General features: G+C 59.5%; 11 protein-coding genes across 11 annotated transcripts; 5 read left to right on the forward strand and 6 right to left on the reverse strand.

Moving 5' to 3' along the window:
- Nucleotides 1–35: 35 nt before the first annotated feature.
- MVES1_003111 (uncharacterized protein) lies at nucleotides 36–1,715 on the reverse strand (the record flags this gene model as incomplete). Its single annotated transcript, XM_056207927.1, has 1 exon — nucleotides 36–1,715. The coding sequence occupies one exon, from the start codon at nucleotides 1,713–1,715 to the stop codon at nucleotides 36–38; it is 1,680 nt and encodes a 559-aa protein (XP_056063902.1).
- A 202-nt stretch (nucleotides 1,716–1,917) lies between these two features.
- Nucleotides 1,918–3,378, forward strand: SOG2 (RAM signaling network component; the record flags this gene model as incomplete). The annotated part of the gene is made up of 1 exon (XM_056207928.1): nucleotides 1,918–3,378. One exon carries the CDS (start codon nucleotides 1,918–1,920, stop codon nucleotides 3,376–3,378), a length of 1,461 nt encoding a protein of 486 aa, XP_056063903.1.
- A 50-nt stretch (nucleotides 3,379–3,428) lies between these two features.
- On the forward strand, nucleotides 3,429–7,958 carry SPT6 (Transcription elongation factor spt6; the record flags this gene model as incomplete). The annotated part of the gene is made up of 1 exon (XM_056207929.1): nucleotides 3,429–7,958. The coding sequence occupies one exon, from the start codon at nucleotides 3,429–3,431 to the stop codon at nucleotides 7,956–7,958; it is 4,530 nt and encodes a 1,509-aa protein (XP_056063904.1).
- A 149-nt stretch (nucleotides 7,959–8,107) lies between these two features.
- Nucleotides 8,108–10,375, reverse strand: set9 ([histone H3]-lysine(4) N-trimethyltransferase; the record flags this gene model as incomplete). Its single annotated transcript, XM_056207930.1, has 2 exons — nucleotides 8,108–10,298; nucleotides 10,326–10,375. The coding sequence occupies 2 exons, from the start codon at nucleotides 10,373–10,375 to the stop codon at nucleotides 8,108–8,110; spliced, it is 2,241 nt and encodes a 746-aa protein (XP_056063905.1).
- A 176-nt stretch (nucleotides 10,376–10,551) lies between these two features.
- On the reverse strand, nucleotides 10,552–11,802 carry RPT3 (26S proteasome regulatory subunit 6B; the record flags this gene model as incomplete). Its single annotated transcript, XM_056207931.1, has 2 exons — nucleotides 10,552–11,628; nucleotides 11,662–11,802. 2 exons carry the CDS (start codon nucleotides 11,800–11,802, stop codon nucleotides 10,552–10,554), a joined length of 1,218 nt encoding a protein of 405 aa, XP_056063906.1.
- Nucleotides 11,803–12,402: 600 nt separating this feature from the next.
- Nucleotides 12,403–13,260, forward strand: PRO3 (pyrroline-5-carboxylate reductase; the record flags this gene model as incomplete). Its single annotated transcript, XM_056207932.1, has 1 exon — nucleotides 12,403–13,260. The coding sequence occupies one exon, from the start codon at nucleotides 12,403–12,405 to the stop codon at nucleotides 13,258–13,260; it is 858 nt and encodes a 285-aa protein (XP_056063907.1).
- Nucleotides 13,261–13,279: 19 nt separating this feature from the next.
- MVES1_003117 (uncharacterized protein) lies at nucleotides 13,280–14,812 on the reverse strand (the record flags this gene model as incomplete). Its single annotated transcript, XM_056207933.1, has 1 exon — nucleotides 13,280–14,812. The coding sequence occupies one exon, from the start codon at nucleotides 14,810–14,812 to the stop codon at nucleotides 13,280–13,282; it is 1,533 nt and encodes a 510-aa protein (XP_056063908.1).
- Nucleotides 14,813–14,912: 100 nt separating this feature from the next.
- On the forward strand, nucleotides 14,913–21,411 carry MON2 (Endocytosis and vacuole integrity protein; the record flags this gene model as incomplete). The annotated part of the gene is made up of 2 exons (XM_056207934.1): nucleotides 14,913–19,665; nucleotides 19,817–21,411. The coding sequence occupies 2 exons, from the start codon at nucleotides 14,913–14,915 to the stop codon at nucleotides 21,409–21,411; spliced, it is 6,348 nt and encodes a 2,115-aa protein (XP_056063909.1).
- Nucleotides 21,412–21,440: 29 nt separating this feature from the next.
- On the forward strand, nucleotides 21,441–21,849 carry MVES1_003119 (uncharacterized protein; the record flags this gene model as incomplete). Its single annotated transcript, XM_056207935.1, has 2 exons — nucleotides 21,441–21,611; nucleotides 21,640–21,849. The coding sequence occupies 2 exons, from the start codon at nucleotides 21,441–21,443 to the stop codon at nucleotides 21,847–21,849; spliced, it is 381 nt and encodes a 126-aa protein (XP_056063910.1).
- A 103-nt stretch (nucleotides 21,850–21,952) lies between these two features.
- On the reverse strand, nucleotides 21,953–24,562 carry MVES1_003120 (uncharacterized protein; the record flags this gene model as incomplete). The annotated part of the gene is made up of 2 exons (XM_056207936.1): nucleotides 21,953–24,001; nucleotides 24,248–24,562. 2 exons carry the CDS (start codon nucleotides 24,560–24,562, stop codon nucleotides 21,953–21,955), a joined length of 2,364 nt encoding a protein of 787 aa, XP_056063911.1.
- A 327-nt stretch (nucleotides 24,563–24,889) lies between these two features.
- On the reverse strand, nucleotides 24,890–26,708 carry SAR1 (COPII coat GTPase; the record flags this gene model as incomplete). The annotated part of the gene is made up of 9 exons (XM_056207937.1): nucleotides 24,890–25,156; nucleotides 25,399–25,584; nucleotides 25,817–25,918; nucleotides 26,018–26,250; nucleotides 26,288–26,353; nucleotides 26,403–26,463; nucleotides 26,505–26,563; nucleotides 26,616–26,634; nucleotides 26,685–26,708. The coding sequence occupies 9 exons, from the start codon at nucleotides 26,706–26,708 to the stop codon at nucleotides 24,890–24,892; spliced, it is 1,017 nt and encodes a 338-aa protein (XP_056063912.1).
- Between the last annotated feature and the right edge of the window lie 116 nt (nucleotides 26,709–26,824).

Below are 26,824 nucleotides of genomic sequence, written 5' to 3' on the forward strand. Positions count from 1 at the left end.
GAGAAAAAATGCAACGTAATTGGAATGTAAACTACTTAGACATAAGGGGGGTACATTGTAGAAACTGGTGCTCTTTGTACATGCATCGGTGCCCAGGGCTCTGCATTGGCGCGTGTAATGAAGGAGAGCGTGGTTGGGTTGAGCACGGAGTCGGTCGCGCCGACATTCCATCCCATGGGCTGCAATGCGAGCCTGCGCAATTCAGCGGACTGCGAGGGTATTTTGCGTGTAGCGGTGGTTCCGGGGTGTTTGTGCGGTGCAAAAAAAGGCACTGCTGCGTTTTCCTTAATATGCATATACTGGTTGGCTTGTACACGCGCGGCGCCTGCACGGCAGGCGTGCTCGTCGTCCAGGTTGGTGCGGTGCAGTCCACTTTCCGTCGCATGGCGGGCCAACAGCTCTGCGTTCTTAAACTGGCGCTGGCAGAGAAGGCAAACCAGGCGCTCCTTGTCGCCAAAGTTTATGCCACGCAGTGCGGCGTGCGGCGGAGGAAGTGTGATGAGCGTGGTAAGCACGCCATCGATGCTCGACTTGCGTTCCTGCTCAACGCTGCTGGAAAGGATATCGGTCGAAATCGAGGAGCGCGGCGTGGAGGCAGGCGTTGTCATCGCCGAGGACGATGCAGGCGTGTATGTCTTGGCATCCCACATTTCCAGGCCCAGGCGCTCGTTCTCGTAGCGCCAGATGCGCTGCTCGGCGTCGGTATACGTCCACGGGGCACAGGTAGGGTCGTACGGATCCGCTTCTTCGAATACAATTGGGTCTGCAAAGCTCGTGCGCACACGCTGGCCGCCAAGCACAATTCCGTCGGGGAATATAGTTGTGTTGCGCATCGTGTCGAGCACTGCGCGCGCGGCGTCCATGTCCTTGAACACGGCCACGGCGTGCGACATGGAGCGGTATGTTGCGCGGTCGCGCACCACAAGAATTTGGTCCAGCTGCGCAAGCGCACTCGCCAGTGCATTCGCAATCGGGACAGCCAACGGCGCAAGCGGCAGGTTGTACAATGCAGTGCCAATCTCGGCGGCGCGCAGCTCCCGATCGACATTCGTGAGAAGAAGCATGGAAGTTGGGAATGCAGAGGCGTCACGCAGGCCTGGGTTTTCGTTCTTGGTATCCACCTGCTCGTGTTCGCCTCCGCGCGTGCGCCGCGTGCGCCGCTTCTGTTGCTCTTTGCAGCCCGGTGCATTGTGCTGCTCATAGTACGAGACGCCTCCTTGGGGGCGCTCGCTGTTGCTGTAGTCGACCTTGATGCGCTTGCGCCGTATCTTGCCATCGGTATCGCCGGGCGCAGGGCCGAGCCAATGCTCGGCATTGCTGATAAACGGTGCGTGCACCGTGACAAAGCGTTTGGCGTCTTCGAGCGTCTCGAACTTGGCAAAGCCAAACCCTTTCGACATGCCCGTATTCCTGTCGCGAATCACAGTGACGTCTTGAGGCGGCACGGCGAGGCGCGCGCCGACTTGGTCCGCAAGCGACGTGATGAGCGTGCGGAGCTTTTCTGCGTCCACGTCCACGTCGAGGCCCAGCAGGATCACGTCGCGCATCGGCTGCAATCCGCGCTCGTTGCGCGCTTTCTCGTTCCAGCGCATGGAGCGGTCATTGTCGCGAGCCAGATGCAGCGGCGGGGAGTCCGAGCGCTGGGTGGGGGATGGGCTGCGACGACGCGAGAGTTCGTCTTGCTGGCCGATAGGCCGCATAAGATCTTCCATCATTGTCGTTCAGAAGTATCGGCCAGAGATGCTGTGAGGTAGGGAGTCGTGCGCGCGGATACGGCACAGACACGGCTGCTTCTTGTACTTGCCGCCATCGCGCTGCACTAGAAGTTGACTGACGCACTCTACGCACAAGTAGTCTCCAGCTGGCTGACTAAGCAAGCGCCTCCACTTTCGCGTGCTGCCTCCACGCGCACCGCACATGCCCGTGCCGCCGAGCTCGCCGGGGCATGCGCTGCACAGGCCCTCTGCAGTTATGGATACTGTGTCGGTGCCTGGCTCGCCAGGGGCTATAGCGCCGACGGGCTTGCGTATGCTGAGTCTGCCCACGGTCGGTGCGACGCAAGCAGCCGCCGACGCGGCCGTGGCGGCAATGAATTTGGCTCCCACGCGGCGCTTCGACCCCATGCTATCGAAAGAAGAGCGGGCAGACACGCGCGTAGATTCGCAGCGTACGCGCTATTTTCGACGGCTCTCTGCATTGCCGCCTCCGCCAGTGCACGCGCCGGTCCTGCCTACGCCGCTGCTGAAATTTGTCGACGCCATTCGCGGTATCCTCTTCTCCCTTTCTCAGATCTACGCCGCGCTGCAGCAGCACATTTGTGTATCTACAGACGAGAGTGTAGCGGCGCAGTTCCAGCGGCCCCTCGGTGTGTCGGACGTGTCGCTCACAATGCTGATCGGCGCACTGGACAAGTTCGACGTGGCGGCACAGCGCGGCGTTCCTGAGCCTCCTGTGCTGCGCTTCGTGCTCGATGCGTGCCAGGAGAGTGTGCGCACATTCCAGAGAATGGTCGCGATGCTGCACATGCAACTCTCCCAGCTCGAGCAGAGCGTCGATGTGCGCTTCACACGAACACTCTTGCTCATGCTCTACGGAAGCGTCGCGGAGATCCGGAATAGCGCCGCGATCATGTCGCCGCAAATGACCGCAGTTATGCCGTACCTTGCGCAGGACGCATGCGCCGAGCAAGAAGGCAATGAGTCTCCGCCCTCGCTCCTGGCCACGCCACTCTCGCACGCCCGCTCCGCAAAACACAAGGGCGGCTCGATATCGTCCATTGCCTCGCTCCGCGCTCCCCACATGTCTCCGTCTGCCTCTTGGAAAGTGTCGCCGCGGATAGGGGCGCCGAGCCCATCCGCAGCGACACGCACGCCCAAAGGGCCCGTGCGCTCGCTGAGCGGCCCCTGCCGCGCGGGTGCACCCGAGCCCAGCGCGATCGATGCACAGCTATACAGCCTGCTCAACCAAGTCACCGATAGCTCCCTCGCCATTTGGCATGAGCTACACACCTATATCCAGTCCTCCCTGCAGCAGGACACATCGCCCGCGCAACCCGGAACTCCCACAGGAACACGCTCCCGCAGATTGCGCGATGTTGACGAAATGTGCAAGAGCACCATGGAACTGACAAGCCGCTTGCAAGGCACCATGGCGCGCTTTCACGAAGACGCAGCGCGCAACGCCGCTGCGGCACCTGACGATGCCCAGCAGCTATGGGAGGAAGCAAACCATTTCGTCCGTGCAATTATCCATATCTCTACCCTTATCAAGGCCGTTGCGGCGAACAATCCGTTCCCGCGCGAGCTCATGCGCCGCGTCGGCGAGCTGAACCACGGCTGCTCCACATTGGCCGCCGAGCTGCTGCGCGTGTGTCCGTAGAATCACGTGATGTATCTCCTTGTGCCGACGCTCGCTGTGCTCTGCCCAGCATGGATGCGGACGCGTATTCGCGGGCCGCGGAACGCGGCGAGGATGTGCCCATGAGCGAGGAAGAGGGCGATGCACTAATGAAAGAAGATGGAAACGTTGTTGGCCTCGATAGCAGCGATGAGGACGAAGACGACGACGAAGAAGAGCAGCGTCGTGTGGCAGAAGGCTTTATCGACGACGACGACGACGCGCACAGCCGTAATGTCAAGCGCAAGCGCCGCTCGCATCGGCACGAATCTGAAGATGAGGCGCTGGATGAGGACGATCTGGCCCTGCTTAAAGAAAATACCGGCCCCGACGACGCACGCCTCAAGCGGCTCCGCCCCCAAGAAGGCCAAGACGCACACAAGGAATCGCTTGCAAACATCTTTGACGACGAAGAGCTCCCGTCCGTCTCGGATGCGATCCGCTCTGGGTATGAGGGGGGTGCACAAGGTTACGACGACGAGCTGGACGACTTTATCGAAGACGACGAAGACGAAGAGCTGGACGAGGAGCTCCGCGAAGAGCGGCGGCAAGCGCGGCGTGAAGAGCGCCGCGCCGCACGGCTCAGTGGCCAGCGCATTGATCCACTTAAAGTCGGCATCGACCCCGAAGCCTGGGACGAGATCCACGATATTTTCGGCAACGGCGAAGACTATGCGTGGGCGATTGCGGAAGACGACGAGGAGGAGGAGGAGAGCAGAAAAAGCAAGATGGAGTACAAAGACATTTTCGAGCCCGAGCAGATCCGTGAGCGGATGCTCACCGATGACGACGACCGGATCAAGCAGGTCGACATCCCCGAGCGCATCCAGCTTGCGATTCCCGGCGAGGCTGGATTGTCGTATCTGGAGCGCAAAATGAGCGATGCGGAGCTGGACGATGCGGCCAACTGGGCATCTCTACGCATATCGCCGCGGTGTACCGCTGAGTTTGTAGAGCAAGGCGCGGCACACGGCGCACTTCGCGGCACATGGACGCGTTGCGTGCGCCAAATGCTTGCGTACATGCTCAACGAATTTCTCGAGGTCCCCTATCTTACCCAGCATCGCCTCGACGACCTCGAGCTGTCGCACTTCAACTCTGAAACGCAAAAGCACGACACCATCACCCTGCTTCTCCACCAGGAGCTGCTCTCGCTCAACACACTCGGGATCAAGTTTAAGCTGTTGCTCGTGCGGAAGCAAGCGCTTTCGCACACTCTTGCGCAGCTGCGCAACGTTCTCGGCAGCATTGACGAGGAGACATCTGCGTACGTGGACGAGCTGCTCGCCCAAGCCGCGAGCTTTGAAGAAGTCTCTGATATCAACGAATGGCTCGCAATGCGTTTCGGCGAAAAGTTCCGCGACGCGACGGCGATGATCGAGGCGGGGCAGCTGCACGGCGCTTCGCTTTTCAAGAAACCCACTGTGGTGAGTGAGTATGAGCGGCTGGTGCGACTTCCCGTTGCCCTACTTGCTCGGCGTATGAGCATCTCCCCGCAGCAGCTCGCAGCAAATGTAGTGAGCGGCGTTCATGCGCACGTTCCCGAGGACGAGTCGCGCCCGCCGCACCAGGTTGCAGACGAGTTTATCGACGCGGAAAACGGCATTTTCTCCGCCGAAAACGCACTCGCACTGGTGCGAACAATGCTTGCGCACGAAATCGGCAAAGAGCCGCTGCTCCGCCGCGAAGTGCGCAGTCTTTTCCTTAGCGCGGCGCTGCTCGATGTCGAGCCGACCGAGCGCGGGATGACGAGGATCGATGAGAGCCATTTGTACCACAACTTCAAGTTTCTGCGCGCCAAGCCCGTCTCGGCCCTCTTGCAAAACCCCTCGCAGTTCTTGCAGATCATAAATGCCGAGGAGGAACGGCTTGTGCGCGTCACACTGCGTCTGCCGACCGAGCTCGCCAACCGCTTCGAAGCACGTCTCCAGGACGAGTATGTAAGCGAAGGGTTGCGTGATGTAAGCCAGCGCTGGAACGAGGAGCGGCGCGCGGTAGTTGAAGAGGCCAATGCTGCCTTCCTCCTGCCGCTCGGCCGTGCATGGATGCGCGAGTGGCTTCTGGAAGAGTGCCGCGACGCATTGCTGCGCCACGTCGAAAGCCGCGTCGCTGCGCGCGTCGCTGGGGGCCCGTACCAGTCGGCAGGCATGCAGAGCCGCAACGGGGATCCCGAAGTAGAGGAGCTGGACCATATTCCGCGCGTCTTGGCCGTTTCTGACGGCGACGGCGATCCGCGCAAAAGCGAGGTCGTGGCCATCTTTTTGGACGAGCGCGCGCGATTCCTCGAGCGCGCCGCGTACGATTCCTTGCGCCCTCCCACGCGTGCACAGCAAGCGCAGCGCGACGAAGCCATGGGAGGAAACGAGGCGGCTTTTGAAGACGCGCGCGCAGCGTTTGTGGATCTCCTCAAGCGGCGCAGGCCCGACGTGATTGTGGTGAATGGCTTTAGTGCGCGCACCGCACAACTCGTCGCCAGCGTCGAGGAACTTGCGCACGCAGCGCACAGCGAGATGGGCGGTCATGCGCACGCGCGGATCGACGTGATTCGGTGCTACGACGACATTGCGCGGCTATACCAGCACAGCGCGCGAGCGATGCAAGAGTTTCCCGAGCTCAGCACCCTCGGCCGCTACTGCATTGCTCTCGCGCGCTATACACAGTCGCCCGTGAATGAGTTTGCCGCGCTCGGAGCGGATTTGATTGCCGTGCAGTTCGATCCTGCGCAGCGCCTGCTCCCATCGGAGCGCTTGCGAATGCACATGGAGCGTGCGATTGTCATGGCGGTGAACGATGTGGGTGTCGATATCAACGACGCTGTGAATAATAGCTACATCCAGCACATGCTGCCCTACGTCGCTGGCCTGGGCCACCGAAAAGCGCAGGCGTTAGTCCAGGCCATCCGCGCCAAGCTCCAAGGACACGTTGTGAGCCGCGTATGCCTTGCCAAGCACGGCGTGCTTTCCTTCGCCGTCTGGAACAACGCCGCGTCGTTTTTGCGCATCGAGCAGGACCGCGCGATCGAGGCGCGCGACGACCAGCCAGACGTGCTCGACGCCACGCGTATCCACCCCGAAGACTACGACTTTCCGCGCCAAATGGCGCGGGATGCGCTCAACAAACACGTGGAAGACCTCGAAGGCGAGCATCCCAGTGTGGCGTGCGAGGAAATCATGCAGCACGCACACCCCGAAGAAAAGCTCGCCGCGCTCGACCTGGACAACTATGCAGCGATGCTCTACGAGCAGCGCGGCATAAGCAAACGGCTCACGCTTTTTTTCTGTAAGCAAGAGCTGATCCGCCCCTACGAAGACTGGCGCATGCCGCAGGCGCTGCCGAGCATGGATGAGATATTTACCATGTTTACCGGCGAGACACGGCGCCAGCTGTCCGAGGGCTACGTCGTCCCTGTGGCGGTCACGAGGATCGAAGAGGGGCGCGACATGGATGGGTTTTTGCGTGTGCGCCTTGGTTCTGGCATCGAAGGGACGATTGCTGGGCGCGATATCGTGGCGGGGTATGATCCGCGCCAGGTGCGCCTCCGCCAGATGTTCCGCACGGGCCAGACACTGAATGCAGTGCTGATCCTTTTGGATATGTACACGATGCGTGCAGAGCTGAGTATCCGCCCCGAAGCGTTTGAGCATGTCAATCCCGCCCAGGGCCGCGTTCCGGTAGACGCCATGTACTTTGACCACGAGCGTGCGCAGCTTGCGAGCGAGGAAGCCGAGATGCGGATTCGCCGCCGGAACCGGAACCGGATCGGCAGTCGTGTGATCGACCACCCCAACTACCACAACCTCAACGCGCTCCAGGCGCAAACCTTTTTGGCGACGCAGCCGCGTGGCGCCGTGGTGATCCGGCCGAGTTCGCGCGGCATGGACCATCTTGCAGCGACGTGGAAGGTGGACGAGGGCGTTTACCAGCACATTGACGTGCTCGAGCTCGACAAGGAGAACGACTATGCATTGGGCCGTATTTTGCGCGTGGCCGATATGGGCTCCTACTCGGACTTGGACGACCTGATTGTGAACCATGTGCGCCCCATGGCGGGAATGGTGGAGATGATGATGAACCATGAAAAGTACAAGGGTGCAGACGTACAAGCGCTGCATACCTATTTGACCAATGCCTCGCTCGCCAACCCGACACGCTCGGTGTATGCGTTTGGCTTGGATCGCGAGCACCCTGGCTACTTTTATCTCGCGTTCAAGGCGAATGCCAGTGCACCGATTCAGCAGTGGTCCGTCAAGGTCCTGCCAGGCGCATTCAAACTCGGGCACGCGACGCAATTGGCGGACATGGCCGCGCTGACGAATGCATTCAAGACGCAGTACACGGCGCAGGCCAGCGCAGCTGCGCGGGGCGGTAGGACGCCGGCAGTGCATGGCGGTGCCACGCCGGGTGGACGCACTCCGGGGCACTATGGCGCACAAACGCCCCTGTTGGGCGGCGCGACGCCAGGGAGGTTTGGCGGCGCGACGCCAGGGAGATTTGGCGGTGTCACGCCGGGGTACGCAGGACCGCCGGGGCCTCCGCCCGCACATCCAGGCCAGCGTTGGTAGGCTGCGTAGACGTGTGGCAATAGCGTGCAGCCGTACCATGCGATCTAGTGGTGCATGGCGCGAACGTAATGTGTGGCTAGCAAGGATCCCCCTGCCGGGTGGGCCCCGCAGGAACTGCCACGTGGATAGTTTACAATCATTCCGTTAGACTACATTGAATGCTCGTGCTTGAGCGGGAGTGTGTGCTCGCTGGGATATGCCCCATTGAAAAACGGCGCTGCTGCGCCATCTGCACGGCTGGCCTTGGGCAGGAGCGGTGCATGCCGTTGTATCGGCAATACACGACTTGCACTTGTCTTGCCATTTCCCCAGCGCAAGTTGCGCCGCGCCGGCTGCCGCACCACACTTGGCATCGGGGGCAGCGCCGTATCCTGCCGCAAAACATGCTCGGCAGGCACAGAGGGCCGTGGTGTCTCTGCACCCTGTCCGTTTGGCGCACCATGCTTCTCGGCGCGCCCCGCGTCTGGCTTTGGCACACGCTCCGTTGATTCCGAGCGCGCTCGGGCCGCACCGGCCGACGCCATGCACTGCAAACGCGTCTCGCTCGAAGCGCGCGCCTGGCCTCGCGTCCGGCCGGCCACACCGCCGGACCAAAAGAGTGCAAGGTTGGACACGGAAGTACGCGCCGCGCCGCTTGTCGCAATGGGCGGCGTGCGCATAGCGGCACTGCTCGGCGCGCTGGCTTTGGGTGCGGCGCTGGGTGCGGCCACTGCGTCTTTGGATTTGTCGCGTGCATGCGAGCTCGACGCACTGCGTTTGTGCGTGTCGTGGACGACGCGCTTGACCGCGGGCGGCAAGGACGTTGCCCGCACCCCGTCGTGCGCCCCGTCATGCGCCCCGTCGTGCTCGCCGTCATGCTGCTTCGTCCGCGGCCCATGCTGCAGCGCACTTGCGTACACATCGTGATTTGGCCTGCGCCGCGCACGCCGCGGCCCCTCTGTCGCGCCCCAGTACGACGCAAGCACATCGGTGCTCGCTTGGTGCCCCAAAATGCGCGGCCCGAGCGTGACATGGTGCTCGTCAAAGTTTTCGTCGCTATCGTCGCTCCGCACCTCGTACTTGCGTCGCGGCAGATGCCGGTCAGCCGACTCGGCATCGCTCGTGTCCGAGTGCACCGCACGGACAGGACTTAGCTTCACAGGCAAAAAAGGCTCCGCGCTCGACGAGGCGCCGCGCTTCCCCACGCGTTTTGTCGTGCGCGCTGTGCGTTTTTTCTCGGGCGCAGAGCGCGTGCGCTCTGCGCGATGCTCTTGCGGCGTGCGGTTCGGCCAGTCGCGCTGGTACAGTTTATAGTGCCGCTCGCACCGCATGCATTCGTCTGGCGTCCACCATCGTTCCGGCGCGCGAAAACGGGCGTTGCAGGTGATGCACAGCACTTCGGCGCCTTGTGCATCGGGATCGAGCTGGATAGCAATCCGGTCGTGCTCGGGCACATTGCGCGGCGGCGCGTGGTGGGCAACACTGCGCAGTAGACGCGCGTCTGGCTGGGCTGCAGGCGTCTCGTGCGGGGCGCTTTGCGCGTAAAAGTTGCGCCCGAGCCGCTCGCACGTCGCGCACATGCACTCTTTATTTCCCGGCTCAAAGTAGTTGTCGCCGTAGTATGTCGTGATTTCCTCGTTCTTGCGCACGGGGCGGATGATCTGGATGGAGATCTGGTGCCCCGAGCGGCGAAACTCGGCGTTTGGGTGGCAGTCGTGGTTGATGTAGCGCGCGGGACCCAAAAGCAGCTGGCTGCACTTTCTGCTAGACGAGCGGATAATGGAAAAGTCACTCCGCGGACGCGAATGGCCTGCTTGGTGGCACGCCGCACGCGCCTGCTGTGCCCCTTGGCGCAGTTCCTCGTCTTCTGCATGCGAAAGGTCTTTGAGCGCGGCGCGGCAGAACGTCATGGTTTCGTCGGGCGCAAACGCGCGTGTGGACAGTACACAGAGATCAGCGCGGTCCATCACAGCGCCTGTGCCGCTTGCGGCGCGTGGCGCATCCTCGTCCGCTTCGCTCCATTTTGCCTGGCGCAGAAAGGCGGTGCGGTAGCGAAAGGTGAGTGCATATTCAAACCCAGCGTCGGGTAGGTACGCCTGTAGGTATCGCTGGATATGCCTGTCGTTAGCACGCACAGCAAGTACACACAATTCAAATACGCGCAGCTGCGCTGGGGTCTTGCGCTGTGTATGTTTCTTGATCACGGGCAGGTCCATAAACGCGGCGACAGCCGCGGGCACATTTTGGTCCCATATTACATGCTGGCGTACTAAGCGCGACACAACATCGCGGTCAAAGCGCACATTTCGATGCAATGGGTTCATCTTGTGTGTCGTGATGGCCGGCTCAAACTCCAGCGTGCTGTGGTGAGCATGGCGGCGGACTTACTCCAACAGCATGGAGGAGAGCAGATCATCGTCCGCAGCCAGTTCTTCCATGGCAAACACGTCTTCTTTGCAGGTAGCCGTTCTAATTCGCATACACGCCAAGCCACTTCCACATTGCGGGGCTCCTATGCCACACTTGTTCGCACACGCCCGCGATGCTCGTGGTCCAGTGCCGTCTCCCGCTGCTACGCACTACCTACTTCCACGTCATAAATCCCCGACAGATGCTACTGGTAAAACGCCATGCGCCCGTCGTCCGGCTTTTTGGCAATCTGCTTGATGGCCTCGTCAAAGTCGACAGGAAGCACCACGTAGCGGTTCTTGCGCACTGCTTGCAGCCCTGCAGCTTGGCAAACAGAGGCGATTTCAGCGCTCGACAGCTTATCCGGCCGGTTCACGTAGTCTTCCAAGTCCACGTCGGGGCTCAAATTCATGCGGCTCGTAATCGTCTGGAAAATCAACCGCTTTTCACGGCGCGAGGAAAGCGGGAATTCAATCTTGCGGTCCAAACGGCCAGGGCGCAGTAGCGCAGGGTCCAGTGTGTCCGCACGGTTCGTCGCCATGATCACCTTGACATTGCTGCCCTGGTCGAAACCGTCCATTTGTGTGAGGAGCTCAAGTAAAATACGCTGCACTTCACGGTCCGCACCGGTCTGTGCATCGAAACGCTTGGTCGCAATCGCGTCGATTTCGTCGATGAAAATAATAGACGGCGCGTTTTCGCGCGCGAGTCGGAAAACATCGCGCACCATGCGGGGGCCCTCGCCAAGGTATTTCTGCACAAATTCGGAGCCGACGACGCGGATAAAGGACGCGGTGGTGGCATTCGCAACGGCCTTGACAAGCATTGTTTTACCCGTGCCGGGCGGGCCATACAGGAGCACTCCGCGCGGTGGATCAATACCAATCTGGCGGTACAGATCGAACTGCACTAGAGGAAGCTCTACTGCTTCACGAATCTCTTGTTTTTGCACGTCCAGACCACCGATATCCTGGTACGTCTCGGTCGGACGCTCGCTCGCACTCATCATCACAATACTCGAATCCGCTTCGGGTGGCAGGACCTCGACGAGGGAGTTCGAGTGGCGGTGCAAAGCGACGCTGCTGCCCGCACGCAGGAGCTCGCGGTCAATTGTGGAGAGGATGCGCACTACGTAGTTCGATCCAGTAGTCGAGCCCACAATCCCGGTCATTTGGTCGATCGGTTCCAGAAACTGGCCGATGACGAGCGGTACGGACTGGATGCGTTTCACTTCATCCTGTGCGCGCACAAGCTCGCGTTTCAGGTTGCGCTGCTCGTCTTTCTGGGCACGTCAGTTTCAAGCGAGCGCACGCACCACATATTCTTCCATCGTGTTGAGGAACTCGAGCTGCTGCTGCTGTTTCTTAAAGTGCAGGAACGCATCACGGCCATTGTATGCCGGTGCCACAGAAGTCGAGGCCTCTGTATGCGCTGGCTGGATACCGATTTCCTCCATCGCCAGGGTCAAAAAACAAGTGGCGACGACGCGCGGTTTGACTGCTGATGAAGGCGTGTATCTTGGTGATCGGGCGTGCACACTTTTTTTCGCGCAGCGTTTTTTTCCCTACAACGACAGCGCATAGTTGGAATAAGAATGCGATTCGCGCCATGGCCGCATGATGCAGCGCTAGTGTTTGCTAGCGAGCGAGCGAGCGAGGGTGGGTGGTACACCTGCTTCCATGTGCATTGTACATCGGCAGCTGGGCGACACCTTGGTATTGTCAGTCAGTACAGCGTCCATCACTTTCCGGCCAGTGGGATTTTATATCGCTGATCCGGTTACGGAGAGACGCAAGAGTAACGTGTCTAACTTACCTGTGTACAGGACTGCAATGGCAGCTTGACTGTATGCAAAATTACATGATATACATACCGAATATAATACATAGAGCTTGGAGTACGTCGCTTGCTGGCCAAAATAGAATCGCCGTTTTGTGCACACTACGCTGATGCATACGTTCGTGATGCGTCGAGTGCCGTCGAGTACCGTCGCCATGCTGAGTCATCGTAGCCCAGCGGTGTGCAGTGCGTACAGCGTCCAAAAACGCAGACCACCATGCACACGATTGCATTTCTGGGCTGCGGTACCATGGGTACCGCCATTCTTTCTGGCATTTTGGATGCTTGCCATCAGCAGGAACGAGGCGCCTCGCAAGAAAGCGCGCCGCTCCCGTCTCAATTCATCGCGACAGTGGCAAGCGAGGCGTCGCAGCAGAAGCTGACGCGTCATTTTGAACAGATGGGATATGCCGGCCAAGTCGAGGTCATGGTGGGCGATAATCTGGGCGCGGTGCGCCGCGCAGATGCCACCATGATTTGCGTCAAGCCATACTTGATTGAGCAAGTTTTGGGTCAGGACGGAATGCGCAATGCACTCGACGGCAAGCTGGTAGCCAGTATTGCAGCAGGCGTCACGATTGCACAAATAAAACACCTCGCACCGAGCGCGAATGTGGTCCGCGCCATGCCCAACACTGCATGCAAGATACGCGAAGGGATGACAGCGATTGCGGGCCCTGAGGGACCCAGCGACCGCGCATTGCTCACTGCCATGTTTTCCGCGGTCGGCAAATGCACCTTTGTGGACGAAAAGCATCTCGACGTGTGCACAGCCATGGCAGGCTCAGGCCCTGCATTTACCATGGTATTCATCGATGCTATGGTCGACGGCGGTGTGATGATGGGTCTCCCTCGCGCGCAGGCGCTGGAAATTGCAGCGCAAACCGTGCAAGGCGCGGCGCGTTTGGTTCAAGAGACGGGGCAGCCGCCTGCAGTGCTCAAGGACAATGTCACCACACCTGGCGGCTGCACCATTGCCGGTCTGTTGCGCATGGAAGACGGTGGCGTGCGTGGCACAGTCGCCCGCACGATCCAGGCCGCTACGGAGCGAGCTGCTGAACTCGGAAAGAAGTAAAGTACAGGGTATACATGCGTCATGTTACGTGCAAAGTGTACATAGCTCCTTCGCCACGCACTTGGGGGTCAAAGAGCATATTGACATCGTGCCAGCTCTTGTCAAGTGCAGCGAATGGGCGAAGGGAAGCGGTGCGTATGAGAAAATAGTAGACCCAAAGTCCAAGCCATACGCCGAAAAGGACCAATGCAGCGCGCTGGGCTACGGCCCGGCGGTGTATGGAGATGATGGGTTTGCAATAGAAAATGTGGCGTGTGGCGTGAGCGGACGGCGGATTGTCGTGTTTGTCACGCCCCTGTAAGGCTGGGCTGAGAGGAGTGTGTTGGCGGGGTTCTTCGCTCGCGGCCTCTTTGCTCAAAGAGTCCTGCCCCGCATCCATTCGATCCGGTTCGCACTTGGGGTCCGGTTCGGTCACTTGCGTATCCCGTGCACAAAGCAAGTGTGGCCCTTTCTCTATGGGGTCCGTGCGCTCTGCATCGACGCACCCCTCTCCCTCTCCCAGCGCCAGTACACCAAGTTCCAGTGCAAGCACCGGTGCATCATCAGCACGAGCCTCGCGCAGCAAAGCCAACTCCGACTCCAAATCCTGGTGAATCGTACGGAATGTGTCGTACTCTTTGCGCAAACGCTCCGCGGCTGCATTTGCATCCTCCAGCACGGTAATTGTACCCTCAAGCCCCCCAATCGCATCGCGTTGTGCGTCGCACGTCGTATGTAAAGCAGCCATTTCACCGGCGTACTCTTCGCATACACGCTGCAGATGCGCGAGCTCCGCCCCATGCGCCTGTGCATCCGATTCCAAGCGCCGCACCATGGCAGTATGATCCTCCAAATCCGACGCAGCCCGTTTCACAGCTGCCTCGCGCGCGTGTGTCTCCTTCTCATGCACCTCAGCGAGGTGCTCCAATTCGGCGATCCGTGCCTTTTGCAGCGAGTCTGCTGCCAGCGCCGCACACAAATCGCGGCGCACTGCCCCAAGCTCTTTCTGTACATGTGCATGCGCAACATCAAGCTTGTTCTTCTCTGCGGCCAGGTGGTCGTGCTCCATTTGAAGCCGCTCGAGCGCGTCATTGACCTTTGCCAGCTTGCGCAGAACCGCGGAGCGTCCAGGATCCTGCGAGTGATTCTTGAGCAAATCATGCTCCGAAAATGCGCTGCGCATGATCTGTGGCGAGACATACACATCGCCCTGCAGACCGCGATGCTTTGCCGGTGTCACAGGCGGCTCCGACTGCATCGTCGTGTCTGGCGACGCGCTCAGCAGATCCATGCTATTCTCCAGCAATGTATCGTCGTACTCCGACCCACTTACAGACTCGCGCTCCGACCCTGCCGCATCCAGCGAGCGCACGAGCCCGAGGAACGCGTCGCAGTCGATTTCAAGGTCCGCATTCGCAGAAACAAACGCTTCCAACCGCGCGAGCAGCGGCGCAGGCATGAGCGGCACATGCACCTCTTTCTCGTACGCATTGAGCACGTCCACCAACGCCGCACTGCTCAGCACGCCGCCGTGCTCGCGAAACAGGCGGCGAACGACCTCCTCGCGCGCCATGGCAGGAGACACGAGCGATCCACGTGATGGAGGCCCCAGCGCCTTGTCTTGCGCACGTGACAAGAGGCCCATGCGACGCGGCGCTACGTCGTTGGTCGGCATGCCGCAGCGCATAGTCTCGGAGCTGCAGGCGCTGCTTGCGGAAACGCGGCGAAAGCACCCCGATGTGCGCCAGGCGTGTGAGGCTGCACTGAAGCAAATATCTCTTGATGACCCGGCCAAAGCACTCGAGACATTAACGTCGAGCGAGCCGATACAACAAGAGCTGGTCGATGCGGTCGTCGCTGGATGCGGCACAAGGACGTCGAAAGTGGCGCTAAATGCACTGTCATTGCTGCATAGATGCGTTATGTTGCACGTTATTCCCACCGCTTCGCTCGGTACCATCATCGAGACTCTGCACGGCCTACCGCACCTGCGCGCGGACGTCGACGTACAGTTTAAAATCCTGCAGACGGTGAGTGCCTTGCTGGTGGCATATCCCCAAATTTCGTCCAATCTGCTATCACGCACCCTAATGCTGTGTTTTGTGCAGTATGAGCATGCGCGCGTGCCGGTGGTGAGCTCTACCGCTGCCGCGACGCTCCGCCAGAATATCATGACTATTTTTGACAAGATCCTGCAAGAAGACCATATTTTTGACCAGCTAGAAGGCGGAAATGAGGACGCAGCGGCGGCCGCGCCGCCGGCCGTGTATACCGCGCAGACGCCCGACGGCCCTGTCACATTATTCCCCTTTACGCGCGACGCGTACTTTGTCTTTAGCGACTTGTGTGCGCTGGCAAATGGCGAGCCCGCGAGCTTCTTGCAGCTCTCCACGCTCCCCAAGCCTTTTGTGCTGGAGCTCTTGGAGAGTGTTTTGACGAACCACGCGCGTCTCTTTTCCGCGCGCACTGCAACCAACGCCCCGCGCCATCCAGAGCTCTTGTACATCTTGCGCAGCGCCATGTGCCCATTACTGCTCAAAGTATTGAGCGATCCGCCTGCATTTAGTGTGTATGTGCGCACGATGCGTCTCATACTCCTGCTCCTCCGCCAGTTTAGCGAGGAGCTTGTGCTGGAGATTGAAATCTTGCTGCGCATGGTACTCAGCACCGCGCAGCCCGACAAGAATGTCTTGCTTTGGCACCGAGTGCTTGCACTGGAAGTGCTGCGCAGTTTGTGTGCGGATGGCTACTTTATGCGCAGAGTATGGCGCTGGTACGATGCAGGGCCGCGGGACAAGCCGCGCGTTCCCGTGTTTGCACACCTCGTCGAGACATTGCGCGACGCCGCTCGCGACGCTGCGTCACAGCTCGCGACCAATCCTTCGCTCGCCGCTGCGCGCGACCAGATGCCAGCCACGCCTCGGCAATCGATGGATACGTATACCTTGTACGGCGCTGCGAGTGCCGCCGTCGCGGGCGTGCGCAATGCTGCCGAAGGGCTCTTGAGCGTGCGGACCGAGTCATTCACCGCGCAAAGTGTGCCGCCCACGCAGCTTCTCGACCAGCTGGACAAGACCGAGCCGCCCACGGCAGGATCCGCGCAGCTTCCCATACTGTACCCTGCATCGCTGGTGCTTTGGGCGCATGTGCTCCTTGCGCAGTCCTTGGCATACACTGTAGTGCGGCAGTACGCAGAGGTGTATGCAGACACACTGACGGCACCGCCGGCGATGGAAGCACATGGCACCGAGCTGGCTGCAGTGTATGGAATGCTACGCATGGGAGCGCGCCCTTTGAACGAGTCGATGAATTTTTTCTTGACGGTGCAAAGCACCGACTACTTGTTTGAGCAAACGCTGCTGGCAGTCACAAACCTCGCAAAAGCAACAGGCATGCTTGCACTGGACAAGGAGCGTGATTTGGTGCTCGCGACGCTGAGCGACCTCGCCGTGCCCGCGTCGGCGCTTGGCGGCCAGCCAGTAGAGGCGCGCAACTTGGCGTGCCAAGCGGCGCTCGCCGACGTCGCTGTTGCTTTGGCCGGCAGCTTGCACGCGCGATGGCGATCCTTGCTGCGGTGCCTGCTGCAAGCACTCGCGCTCTTGCGCACGGAAAGCTGGGCGCAAGAGATCAGCGCGCCCAACGTGCGCCCCATGCAGCCAGTTCCTCCTGGCGGCTTGGCCGACGAGGTGCATGGTCGGGCAGTGCTTACTACGCTCGCTCCTGCGGCATTGGAGCCGCGTGCAATGCGCGCCAAGCTGGGGTGCGTGTTTGCATACGCCGTCCGCTTGGACCACGCGGCATATATCGAGTTTGTCGAGATCCTCGCCCAGTTCCTCGTGGACGCTGTCCGACGTTCTTCCACCAGCAAGGAGTACGTCACAGTAATTCTGCATGAGATGCAGCACGTAGCGCTGCGCGACTTGGCACGAATGAAGGCGCCGGACGACGCCCAAGGCGCCCTTGCCGACGCTCCGGCCTGGACGGCGTTCAGCGCCAGTCTCTTTACGGCCATGGAAGGTGCAGAAACGCCGCAGGCGTACCGCTTGCAGGCTGCCAGCGTCCTCGACACTGTCCTTGAGGCATTGCTGCGCGCACACCCGAGCGAGCAGCGCACTGTGTTTGCATCGCTCGCAAAGCAGTCGATTGCCGACCATCGCGCGACAATGACCGACGTAAGCATCCGCAAAGCGGGAATCGATCTTCTCCAGTCCATCCTTGCCGCGCATGCTCACCGCCTTCAGCACACCTGGGACCTTGTCTTTTTCATGTGCCGTGCAGCAGCGCAAGATGCGCCGCAGATGCACGCACAAGGAACCTCGCCCGTTCCCCTCCTCAAAGCCGCCTTCTCTTGCGTGCGTTTCGTATGCACGGACCATCTCGCGGCGCTGACCGACGCCGAGCTGATACTGTGCATCGAGAGCCTTCCGAGTTTCAGCATGCAAGAAGAAGACATGAACATTGCACTCGCCTCCAACGGCGTGCTCTGGGACATTACTGCCGATGTGCACCGCCGGCAGCTGCACTCCAAGAGCGGCGTGCCGGACATGTGGTTCTTCTTCTTGCAGTGCATGCGCACAGTCACGGGCGTGGCTGTTGCAGATGTGCGCAACAGCGCGATTGCGAACCTGTTCCAAGTGCTCATCCAGTACAATGCATCGCTCCCCCCGCAGGAGTGGCCGCGTATTTTTTCCGAGATCCTCTTTCCCCTCCTCGACGAGCTCAACACGCAGGTGCAAAGAGACGAGGGCGCCTCTTTAAGCGCCATACTCGCATTCCAAGGCACAGCCAAGATCTTGCGTGCGGCGCTGGAGCGCAACATGGGCGACGATGCGCCGAGGATATGGCGCATGTTGCTCGATCGCATGTACGATGCATACGTGCAGGCACCGCCAAACGTGGCCCAGGTCGCCCTGGACGCCATGGCCGTTCTCTTCCAAACGCACGCGCTCCAACAGGCCGCGCTGTGGCGCGCTGCGTGGGCCGTGTGGGTCAAGATGGGCGCGGCGCGCAAAGACGCGACGCTCGCGAACCTCGTCACCGTCGTGGGAATGCTAGGGGCGCTGTACCCTTGCCTCCTCGCCGAGCCCCGTGCAGAGCAGGTGGATGAGCTGATTGGCACGCTGGAGATCTGTGTCCAACGCGGCATCGCCATTAGCGACGTCCCGAACGCCAAGCTCCTGCTGCGGCTCATGGACGGCGCACAAAGCGCGCTGCTTCGCTTGCCTTCCTGCGATACGACACCAGCTTTGGTGCTGCAGAGTCTGGGCAGGTATGTAGGCTATGCGCTCGAGGCCATCGACCAAACGCTGCGCTCTCCGCCCCTCTACCGCCTGCGTTTTCAGCTGGCCAAGCAGCTGCTCGCGCGCTGGCAAGAAGGCTACCTGGCGCGCCCAAGCGACGCGCAACTGTACGGCGCACCTGTTTTCGAAATGCTGCACACGCTGTGCACGCCGCTGCGCGCTATCAATGCCGCAGACGAAGCGCCGCACGTCGCAATGCTCGCATCCGAAGTACTCTACCACATTGCACACCTCGGCACGCACATCGTCGTCGCCACGCTGCCGGACCGTGCGTTGTATTGGCGGCGCTTGCTTGCATGTTTCAGTGTGGCACTGCATGCATATACACAGTGGATCACAAGGGACGCAGACGATGCTGAGCAAGCATCTTGCGTACGACTGCTCCACGCACTCGAATACGACGTACTGCCAGTCCTGGGCGCCGATCCCCCGGGCTACGAGGCTCTGGACCTGTGCCTTTCGAGCATGGTAGATGCGACGCACCACACAACGCATCCAGGGTTCGGGACGGTGCGCGAACGGTGCGTGTACTGGACGTTTGACACGCTCTTTTCCATGTGCCGCATTCAAAACGACGCAAGCGTCGGCCATCGTCTGGTGGCAGTCCTCGTGGTGCCACGGGTGCTGGACCGCACCAAAGGTATCATGAATGCATACCTCTCTGACCACCGTGTGTCTGGCGCGATGCCATTTCCACGGGTACGGATCGAGGAGATGAACTATACCCTGTACAACCTACTGCACACACGTCTATTTCGCGGCTGCCTCTTCCTTGCGCTCCGCACCAGTGACCCCATGGAGATTAACGATGCGCTGCACGACGTCCAGACGCACGCAAATGTGTGCGCCGCGCCCCTTGCGTCGCCTACAGGACACGTAGTGTACCTCGCCGAACAACTCGAAGCCGCCGCAGCGATGCGGCCAACGGCCAGCGCTACGACTCAAAAAGGCGCCATCGGCACAAGTGTAGCGCCGCTTGCACGGTCGCACTTTGCACACGATATCCCACACGCTTTGCTGGAGCGCTTCACACAGCCGCCCACGCTGCACACCGACCCAGCGACACTCGCCCACGCGTTCAGCCGCTTGCTGCGCGCCGCAGTCTTGGCACAGGCGTCACGCGAGCGTGCACGGACCACGTGAGACAAAGAAACGCATGCCTTGTTCTTGGCCGGGGTGGCGGTGGCGAGGCGAGGCGAAGAGGCTTCCCATGTTTGGTGCTATTGATTTCTATAGCGTGGGATGTATCCTGCTGTGCGTACCAGTCTGTTATGTAGCTGGCACGATTGTCCACTTGCTCTTGCGGTGGCGTACATGGCTTGCCGATGTGCCTGGGCCGCCGTCGCGGTCGTTTGTGCTGGGCAACCTGCCGGATCTGATGGAGCGCGATATGGTGCCTGTATTTCTGGACTGGCGGTCCAAGTACGGCGACGCTATTCGTGTGTGGGGCATGTTTGGGGAGCCGCGCCTCTTGCTCACGGACCCCGTCGGTCTGGACCATGTGTTCAAGAAACGGCCCTACGTGTACCCCAAAGTGCAGATCGTGCGGGACCTGCTGGGAAGTCTTATGGGGAACGGACTGCTTCTTGCAGAGGGCGATGTGCACCGCCGCCAGAAACGCGCGATCCAACCAGGATTCGCGCCGCGCGCCGTCCGTAACGTGACCAGCGCATTTGACCGCTATGCACACAAACTCGGCGATCTCCTCCAGCAGCATTGCGAGCGAAATGCTTGCATCGATATGCTGCCCATGCTCAGCTCCGCAACGCTGGATGCACTGGGTACCGCGGCGCTGGGAGTCGAGTTTCGTACGCTCGACGGGATGCAAGCTGCGTCGGACGGCAACGCATACGCAACGCACCCACTCACGGCCTCGTTTACGCACGTCCTCACTATCGCGATGCAAACATCAGTTGCGCGCAACGTTCTCGATGCCTTGTCCATGCATTTTCCCTGCTTGCGGTCCCTGCCCATCGGCACCAAGTCGTCCGCATTCCTCGAGGAAACCAACAAGCTGTTCGTGCTCGCGGACGAAATTGTCGCAAACGCCAAAGCCGCGGCGCGATCCGGGGCAGACGGCGCGACGCGCCCCGATATATTCTCCTCACTGCTGCGCGCCAACACTAACACCGCCTTGTCCAAGGAAGAGCAGCACACGATCCTCGACCGCACCACGCTCACCGATCCAGAGCTCGCAGCGCAGATCTCCACATTTATATTTGCTGGGCACGAGACGACAGCCACGCAACTGACATGGCTCTTTCTGATGCTCGCAGAGAACCAAGCGGCGCAAGAGACACTGCGGGCAGAAATCCGCACGTACAGGACGTCGCTGGGCCTTGATCCCGTGCCGGGCACGGGCGAAAATGCGCGCGACTTGACCGCAGAAGAGCTGGATGCGCTGCCGTACCTGGATTGGTGCATTCGAGAAGCCTTGCGCCTTCAGCCTGCCATCCACACTACGTCGCGCTCTGCGACAGAGCTGGATTTCATCCCATTGTCCAACGGAGGCTCGGTTCGGATGGAGAAGGATACATTGGTGCTTATCCCCATTGCAGCCATCTCACAGGCACCGGTGCTGTGGGGATCCGATCCCCACAAGTTCAGGCCAGAGCGCTGGGCGGAGCCGCTCGAGGGCGCGCGCTTGTTTCCTGCCATGGGCGGCCTCGCGTTCTTGCAAGGCGCCCGTGGCTGTATTGGAGCGCGCTTTGCCGTCGCGGAAATGAAGTCGTTTGTGAGCATCCTCGCGAATCGCTTCCTATTCGCCTCGGACCATCGGCGCATCATCCCCAAGCGCTGGGTCGTGTCGCGCCCATTTGATATGCAGACACAACGTGTCGGGTGCAAGCTTCGCGTCGCCCGTGCGCCATAGACTGCTTATGTAACTTGTCGCGCTCCATCATGCTGCACCGCGCTTTGGTACGCGCTGCCGCGCCCCTGCATTCTCCAACACTCTTTCGGACTGTGGCAAGTGCTGCGGGTACAAACGATGAAGCGATCCTTGCTCACGTCAAGCAGCGCTGGAAGCAGGCGCGCCTCGCGAAAGATGCACAGACAGCGACGGTGCTGGGCGTACGTACAACGATACAACTCACACTAGGGGATCCTTACCGACTTGCAGTACGCTGGCAAGGCGAAGCAACAGGCGAATCAAAAGCCGCCGTCGATCGTAAAGATGCTGCAAAAGGGCATCAAGAAACGCACGGATGCAGCCAAGGTATTCCGGAATGCAACGCCGCAGCCGCGTATGGATTTGGCAGAGAAAGAGGAGGGCGAAATTGCCTTGCTACAGGAGCTGCTGCCTAAGTAGGCAATGTCGAGCGGTGCGTGCTGCAGCGCGGCAGCGTCGCGGCGTTGCTCCTCTGTACACCTCTACAGAATGCGTTGCATTTGGCACCATCCTTCGTACAACACTACGTTTGCTCCTGGTTCTCGGGCAAAAATGGGCTAGGGACAAAACTCCACACACGCAAATCCCCGTCGTCACTTCCACTCACAATCTTGTCGTCGCCAAGCGCAACGCACGTCACAGCGGCGCGGTGCCCTACCAACGTGTTTTGGCACTGCGCCGTATCTCGGTCCCACACCTTCACTGTCCTGTCGTGGGAAGAGGAAACGATACGGAGCGTGTCGGTATCGACGCACCATACGCCTTCTACATGCCCAAACAAGGTCCGGAAACAGTGCCCTGTGCGCACATCCCACAGCTTCAGCGTATTGTCCAACGAGCCAGACACCAGCACGGGCCGTTTTGGTTTGCACGACGTGCGGCGCGACGGCTCGGGATCGTCGTTGTAGCTGCAATCAAAGACACCGTCCTCGATATCGTCCATAGAAGCATCAGGTGCAAGTTTGGGCACCAATCCTGCAGCGCTCAGCCGCTCCTGCGTTACGGCCAGCATGGGCGGAATTGCGCGAGACTCGCCGGTAGATGCTTCCTGGCTCGTCGAGCGGTCCCTTGCATGGCAATAAAATTGCGCCGGAAGAGACACTTGTGCACTGCAGCTTGCGCCCATCGATGCGTCGCGCTTGGACGGCATGGAAGTCGCGAGTGTATTGTCCTCATCGTCGACCATGTCGTCCAAATCGTTCGGGATGGTGGTCGTGCCGCGGCTGAGTCGGTTGATCGAGGCGTAGTCCATCATGACTAACTTGAGCGACTGCACTTGACCGACATGGCCACGGTACACTAGAATACACCCGCGACGCTGCAAGTCCCAGAGCCGGATCGTGCCGTCGTCCGAGGCAGAAAACAAGAACATGGGCGGCGTCTCTTTCGGGCAGCTTTTGGATAGAGGACTGGACCAGAGCTGCACAGAATTCACCCAGTCGCGGTGGCCTCGCAAAGGGAAGCATTCGCCCGTGTGAAAGTTCCAGATGCGGATGTTGCTATCCGCACCGCCGCTCGCAAGGACCGAGTCGTTGAAGTTGAGGCTGACAATCCCTTCCGTGTGACCCTCGAGCGTGCGAAGAAGCTCGCCAGTACGCCAGTTCCAGATCTTGAGCGTGCGGTCCATTGAGCCGGTAATCAGTTTACAGTCGTCAAATTGGAGACAGCGGACGCCACGCGCATGCCCTACCAGCGTCTGCAGCGCTTCGCCTGTTTTGAGGTTCCAAATGCGGACAGTCCGGTCATAACTTCCCGTCACCAAAACGGGGTAGTTCAGCTGGCTCACATTTTCCCGGAAACCAAGGCACATAACCCCGTCGGTGTGGCCGCGCAAGGAATGCACATGGTACCGACCACGCCGCCAGTTGCGCTCAATGATAAGTCGCTCGCAGTAGACTGCTTTCCATGGGCGTGTCCTGCACTGGTCTGATTTGCACTCCTCGTCCAGATCCATGCGCGAGCGTTTGCGCGGTGAAGCGCGCTCGTCGTCAAAAGGCGAGTTCCGCCGGAAGCCGGTATTGCTGCGCACGGCAGTGCGCGAGCGGCGCTCAATCGCGGCGGCATTTGCGGCGGCAGTGACACTACGGCGCAAATTCCCATCGCCAGAAGACGCGGCGGCTTCTTTGTACTCTTGGTCGTGTGCGAGGGAGAACAAGTCGGCACGCGCGCCGCCTTCCAGCTCTTTGCCCTTGCTGCGGCGCTCGTTGAGCAAAGGAAGACCCCAGCCGCACTTTTCGCACTTGCGCTCAATGTGCTGTTCGCACATATTGCGCCAGAGCAAGTCATTGTCCGCAAGCGATCGCCAGAGGCGGCTCACTTGAGCTGCGCGCCCAAGGCTAAATGCGTCTAAATAGCCAAGCACACGCAGAGACACTTCGCGGGGGAAAAGCGAAAAAGGGTCGATACGGATCGCCATGGCAAGCTCGGAGGATAGCAGCGAAAGCTGGCTGAAGCAGCACATGGTCAAAATACCACGCAAGATGAGTGCGCGGCGAGAGTGGGGCGAAGAGGAAAATAGGGACCATACCGTGTTAACCGCCTCTTGCTCCGCAAGGGATAGGGTATCAATAGACTGAGGGTGTTAGTATTGTCGACGCATGTACCGGCACATCTATAACGATGACTCGTCTTTATCAAGTCACGGTTTCAAACCGCGCGGCCCCCGTGGATGCTATAGCAAGGGTAGCTTTGACTGTATATGCAAATAGCAGCCACTGATTCAAGTGTGCAAAGTATGGCACACTGTACACACCAAACAGCCCATGCATGGATACTGACAAGTTGGGGCCGCGCGAACGATGTGCTGTACTGTACGTACCTTTTGGAGACGCGCGGTGGCGCCCTCGTCTGCCATACGCTGGTGGCGTACACATAGCTTCTCAGAGCGAGAGGTGAGTGGTGAACTTGTCTTGGCACCCTTCCCCGATGCCGAGGCGCTGCCATGCTTTTCTTCCGGCTCATCCATCATAAAATACCCGTGGAATTTGAGCGGTCCGGTGTGCAAGCTATCCGTGCTAGAATACATCCCTTTTTGTGACTCTTCTGTAAGCTCAGATGAATCGTTCACGGGCATTTTTGCATCACCGCAGCCGGCTTCCTGGCCGTCGTGATTTGTTCGGTGTGGATCGGTCATAACGTGCAGAGCAAATATACACGTAGTTGGAGCTCAGTACACTCGCTCTCACTATTGTGACATGCACAAATGCAACAAAATACAGCGACAGTGGACGTCGCAGCAAAGAACTAGCGTTGCCAGCGTGGATACGCCACAAGCTGCAAGTAGCACGCTGGCTGCCAAATCGCGCGATCGTCTGACTAATCCTACTGGCAGCGTGCATCCAGGACGAGCAAAGGTGCTTTTTTCACAGCTACAGTGTAAAGTACTGGAGCGTGGTGCCATGCTGGACAAGCTTGTCAGGGGCACGGAAATACTACAGTGCTAGGATGAACATCGGGGAACTTAGGCCTGAACCTCCTCGACGCTCTTACCAGACTTGCGCGCAAGCAACGCCTTGCGGTCCTTGTCAATCTTAATCTTGGTAATCACAACGTTAGAAGCGTCAACGGGAATAGGCACCGTCGCGCCGTTGCTCTTCTCGCGGTGGAGGCGCTCAAGGTGAACGACCCACTTCTTACGGTAGACCTGGACAACGCGGCCCTCGGAGCCCTTGGAAGTGCCGCGAACGACAACAACCTCGTCATCCTTGCGGATGGGAAGAGAGCGGATCTGTACATGTTAGTAACGAACTTTTTTTTATGAGATTGTGCGTCAGGTTGCAGTGAAGGAAGCGGCAAGGGATGGATACATTTCGCAAAAATGCGCGCGCGCATTCAGTCGAGTGCATCCCATTAGTCCACAGTGCAATGCAACATGTCTGTGTACACATTGCCGCACGCACTGTCACCCATCGGTGTTCCGCCCCTGGCGTTCCCTGACACTGCACCTGCAACACGAGATAGAATACGTACACCGTGTTCAGTACGGAGCTCCTTGTTCAAAGGAGAAGACATCATCTTCCTCCTGATGTGGCTCGGAGCATCAAAGTGGGCCTTGCGATTTACACGACGCTGGGAGCTGACCATGGTACCGAAATATGACTTGAAACGGTGGTCCGTAAAGCTGCCGAAGACGCTGGGCGCCGTGCGGCCAAACTGCTATCACGTGATAACATCATAAAAACTATATCTGTCGATAGAGTGGCATACCATGTGGTCTCCATGTGATAGACGGGGACCCGCCGCGGGATTAGTCAAGACCAGCCCATCGGTTCTTCCAGCCGGCTGGCGGCTTGCGGATCTACAGACGATGTAGCAGCACTATATCTATTTGTAGAATGCGAAGCAGACTGTGTCAGTACTAGTTCCACGCAGCATGCTCGGTACGTACGTAGCTCGAGAGCCATCGGAAGCCCTCACCGTACCCCTGCCTCATCACGACGGAGCACATAAAGACCTCAATGGGACGGATGTCCTTAAGCGGAACGTTGCCCTAATGCCACAATGCAAATTCACTCATACCATGCACATGATGATACGGCGGGAAAAGCATGGTGTGAGTATATGTTCGCCATGTCATATAAATACGTACCTTGCCCGTAGTTTGGTAAAGACCAAGCGCTTGCCTGAGTTCTTCCTCAGAGATGGCGCCGGGAGCGTCGATCTTGTTGCCGAGGACAAGGAAAGGGACCTTATTCAGTTCCTCAATGGAAAGCAACTTGTCGAGCTCGGCACGAGCCTCTGAGAACCGTTCCTGATCCTGGGAGTCGACCAAAAACACAATACCATCGACTTCGGGGAAGTAGTCCTTCCAGAGACGACGAGCTGCGTACATTAGCAAGGCGCTGTGTGTGATACAAACCTTGTTGGTGACCACCAAGATCGTACGTAGTAAACTTGACTTGACCGATGGCCAGCTCCTCGGACGCTGTAGTACGTTAGTCAGTGCTCTTTGTCGTATCATTGCAAGCACATACTGGGGTGAAGCGTGGGCTGCAGCGTAGCCAGGCGGTCATTCTTCAGCATATGCAACAAGGTCTAGTAAGGTTAGATGATGCTCCCAAGTTCAGTATACATACAGTCTTGCCTGCATTGTCAAGACCAAGGAAAAGAATCTTGGCGTTTTTGTGGGCAAGGCCTGCGTGCGCATTGTGTCAGTATGGAACGCGGTGGTGGGCTTGTGCACATACCCAATTGAGCGAGGATATCCTGTGTGGTGTTAGTGTACTGACTCGCAAAAACGCATTCTGCGTACGTACCCAGAACCAGTTGATAATAAACATATCGGGCAAGCGATACGTGACCAAAAACCTGGAGGAGGGCAACACCCACAAGACGGCCGCTCCGCACCCGTAGGGGTTGGTTCGGCCGAAACGTGAATGCTGTCCGTGCACGCCCC

Source organism: Malassezia vespertilionis, chromosome 6, assembly GCF_029542925.1.
Source record: "Malassezia vespertilionis chromosome 6, complete sequence".
Classification (NCBI taxonomy): domain Eukaryota; kingdom Fungi; phylum Basidiomycota; class Malasseziomycetes; order Malasseziales; family Malasseziaceae; genus Malassezia; species Malassezia vespertilionis.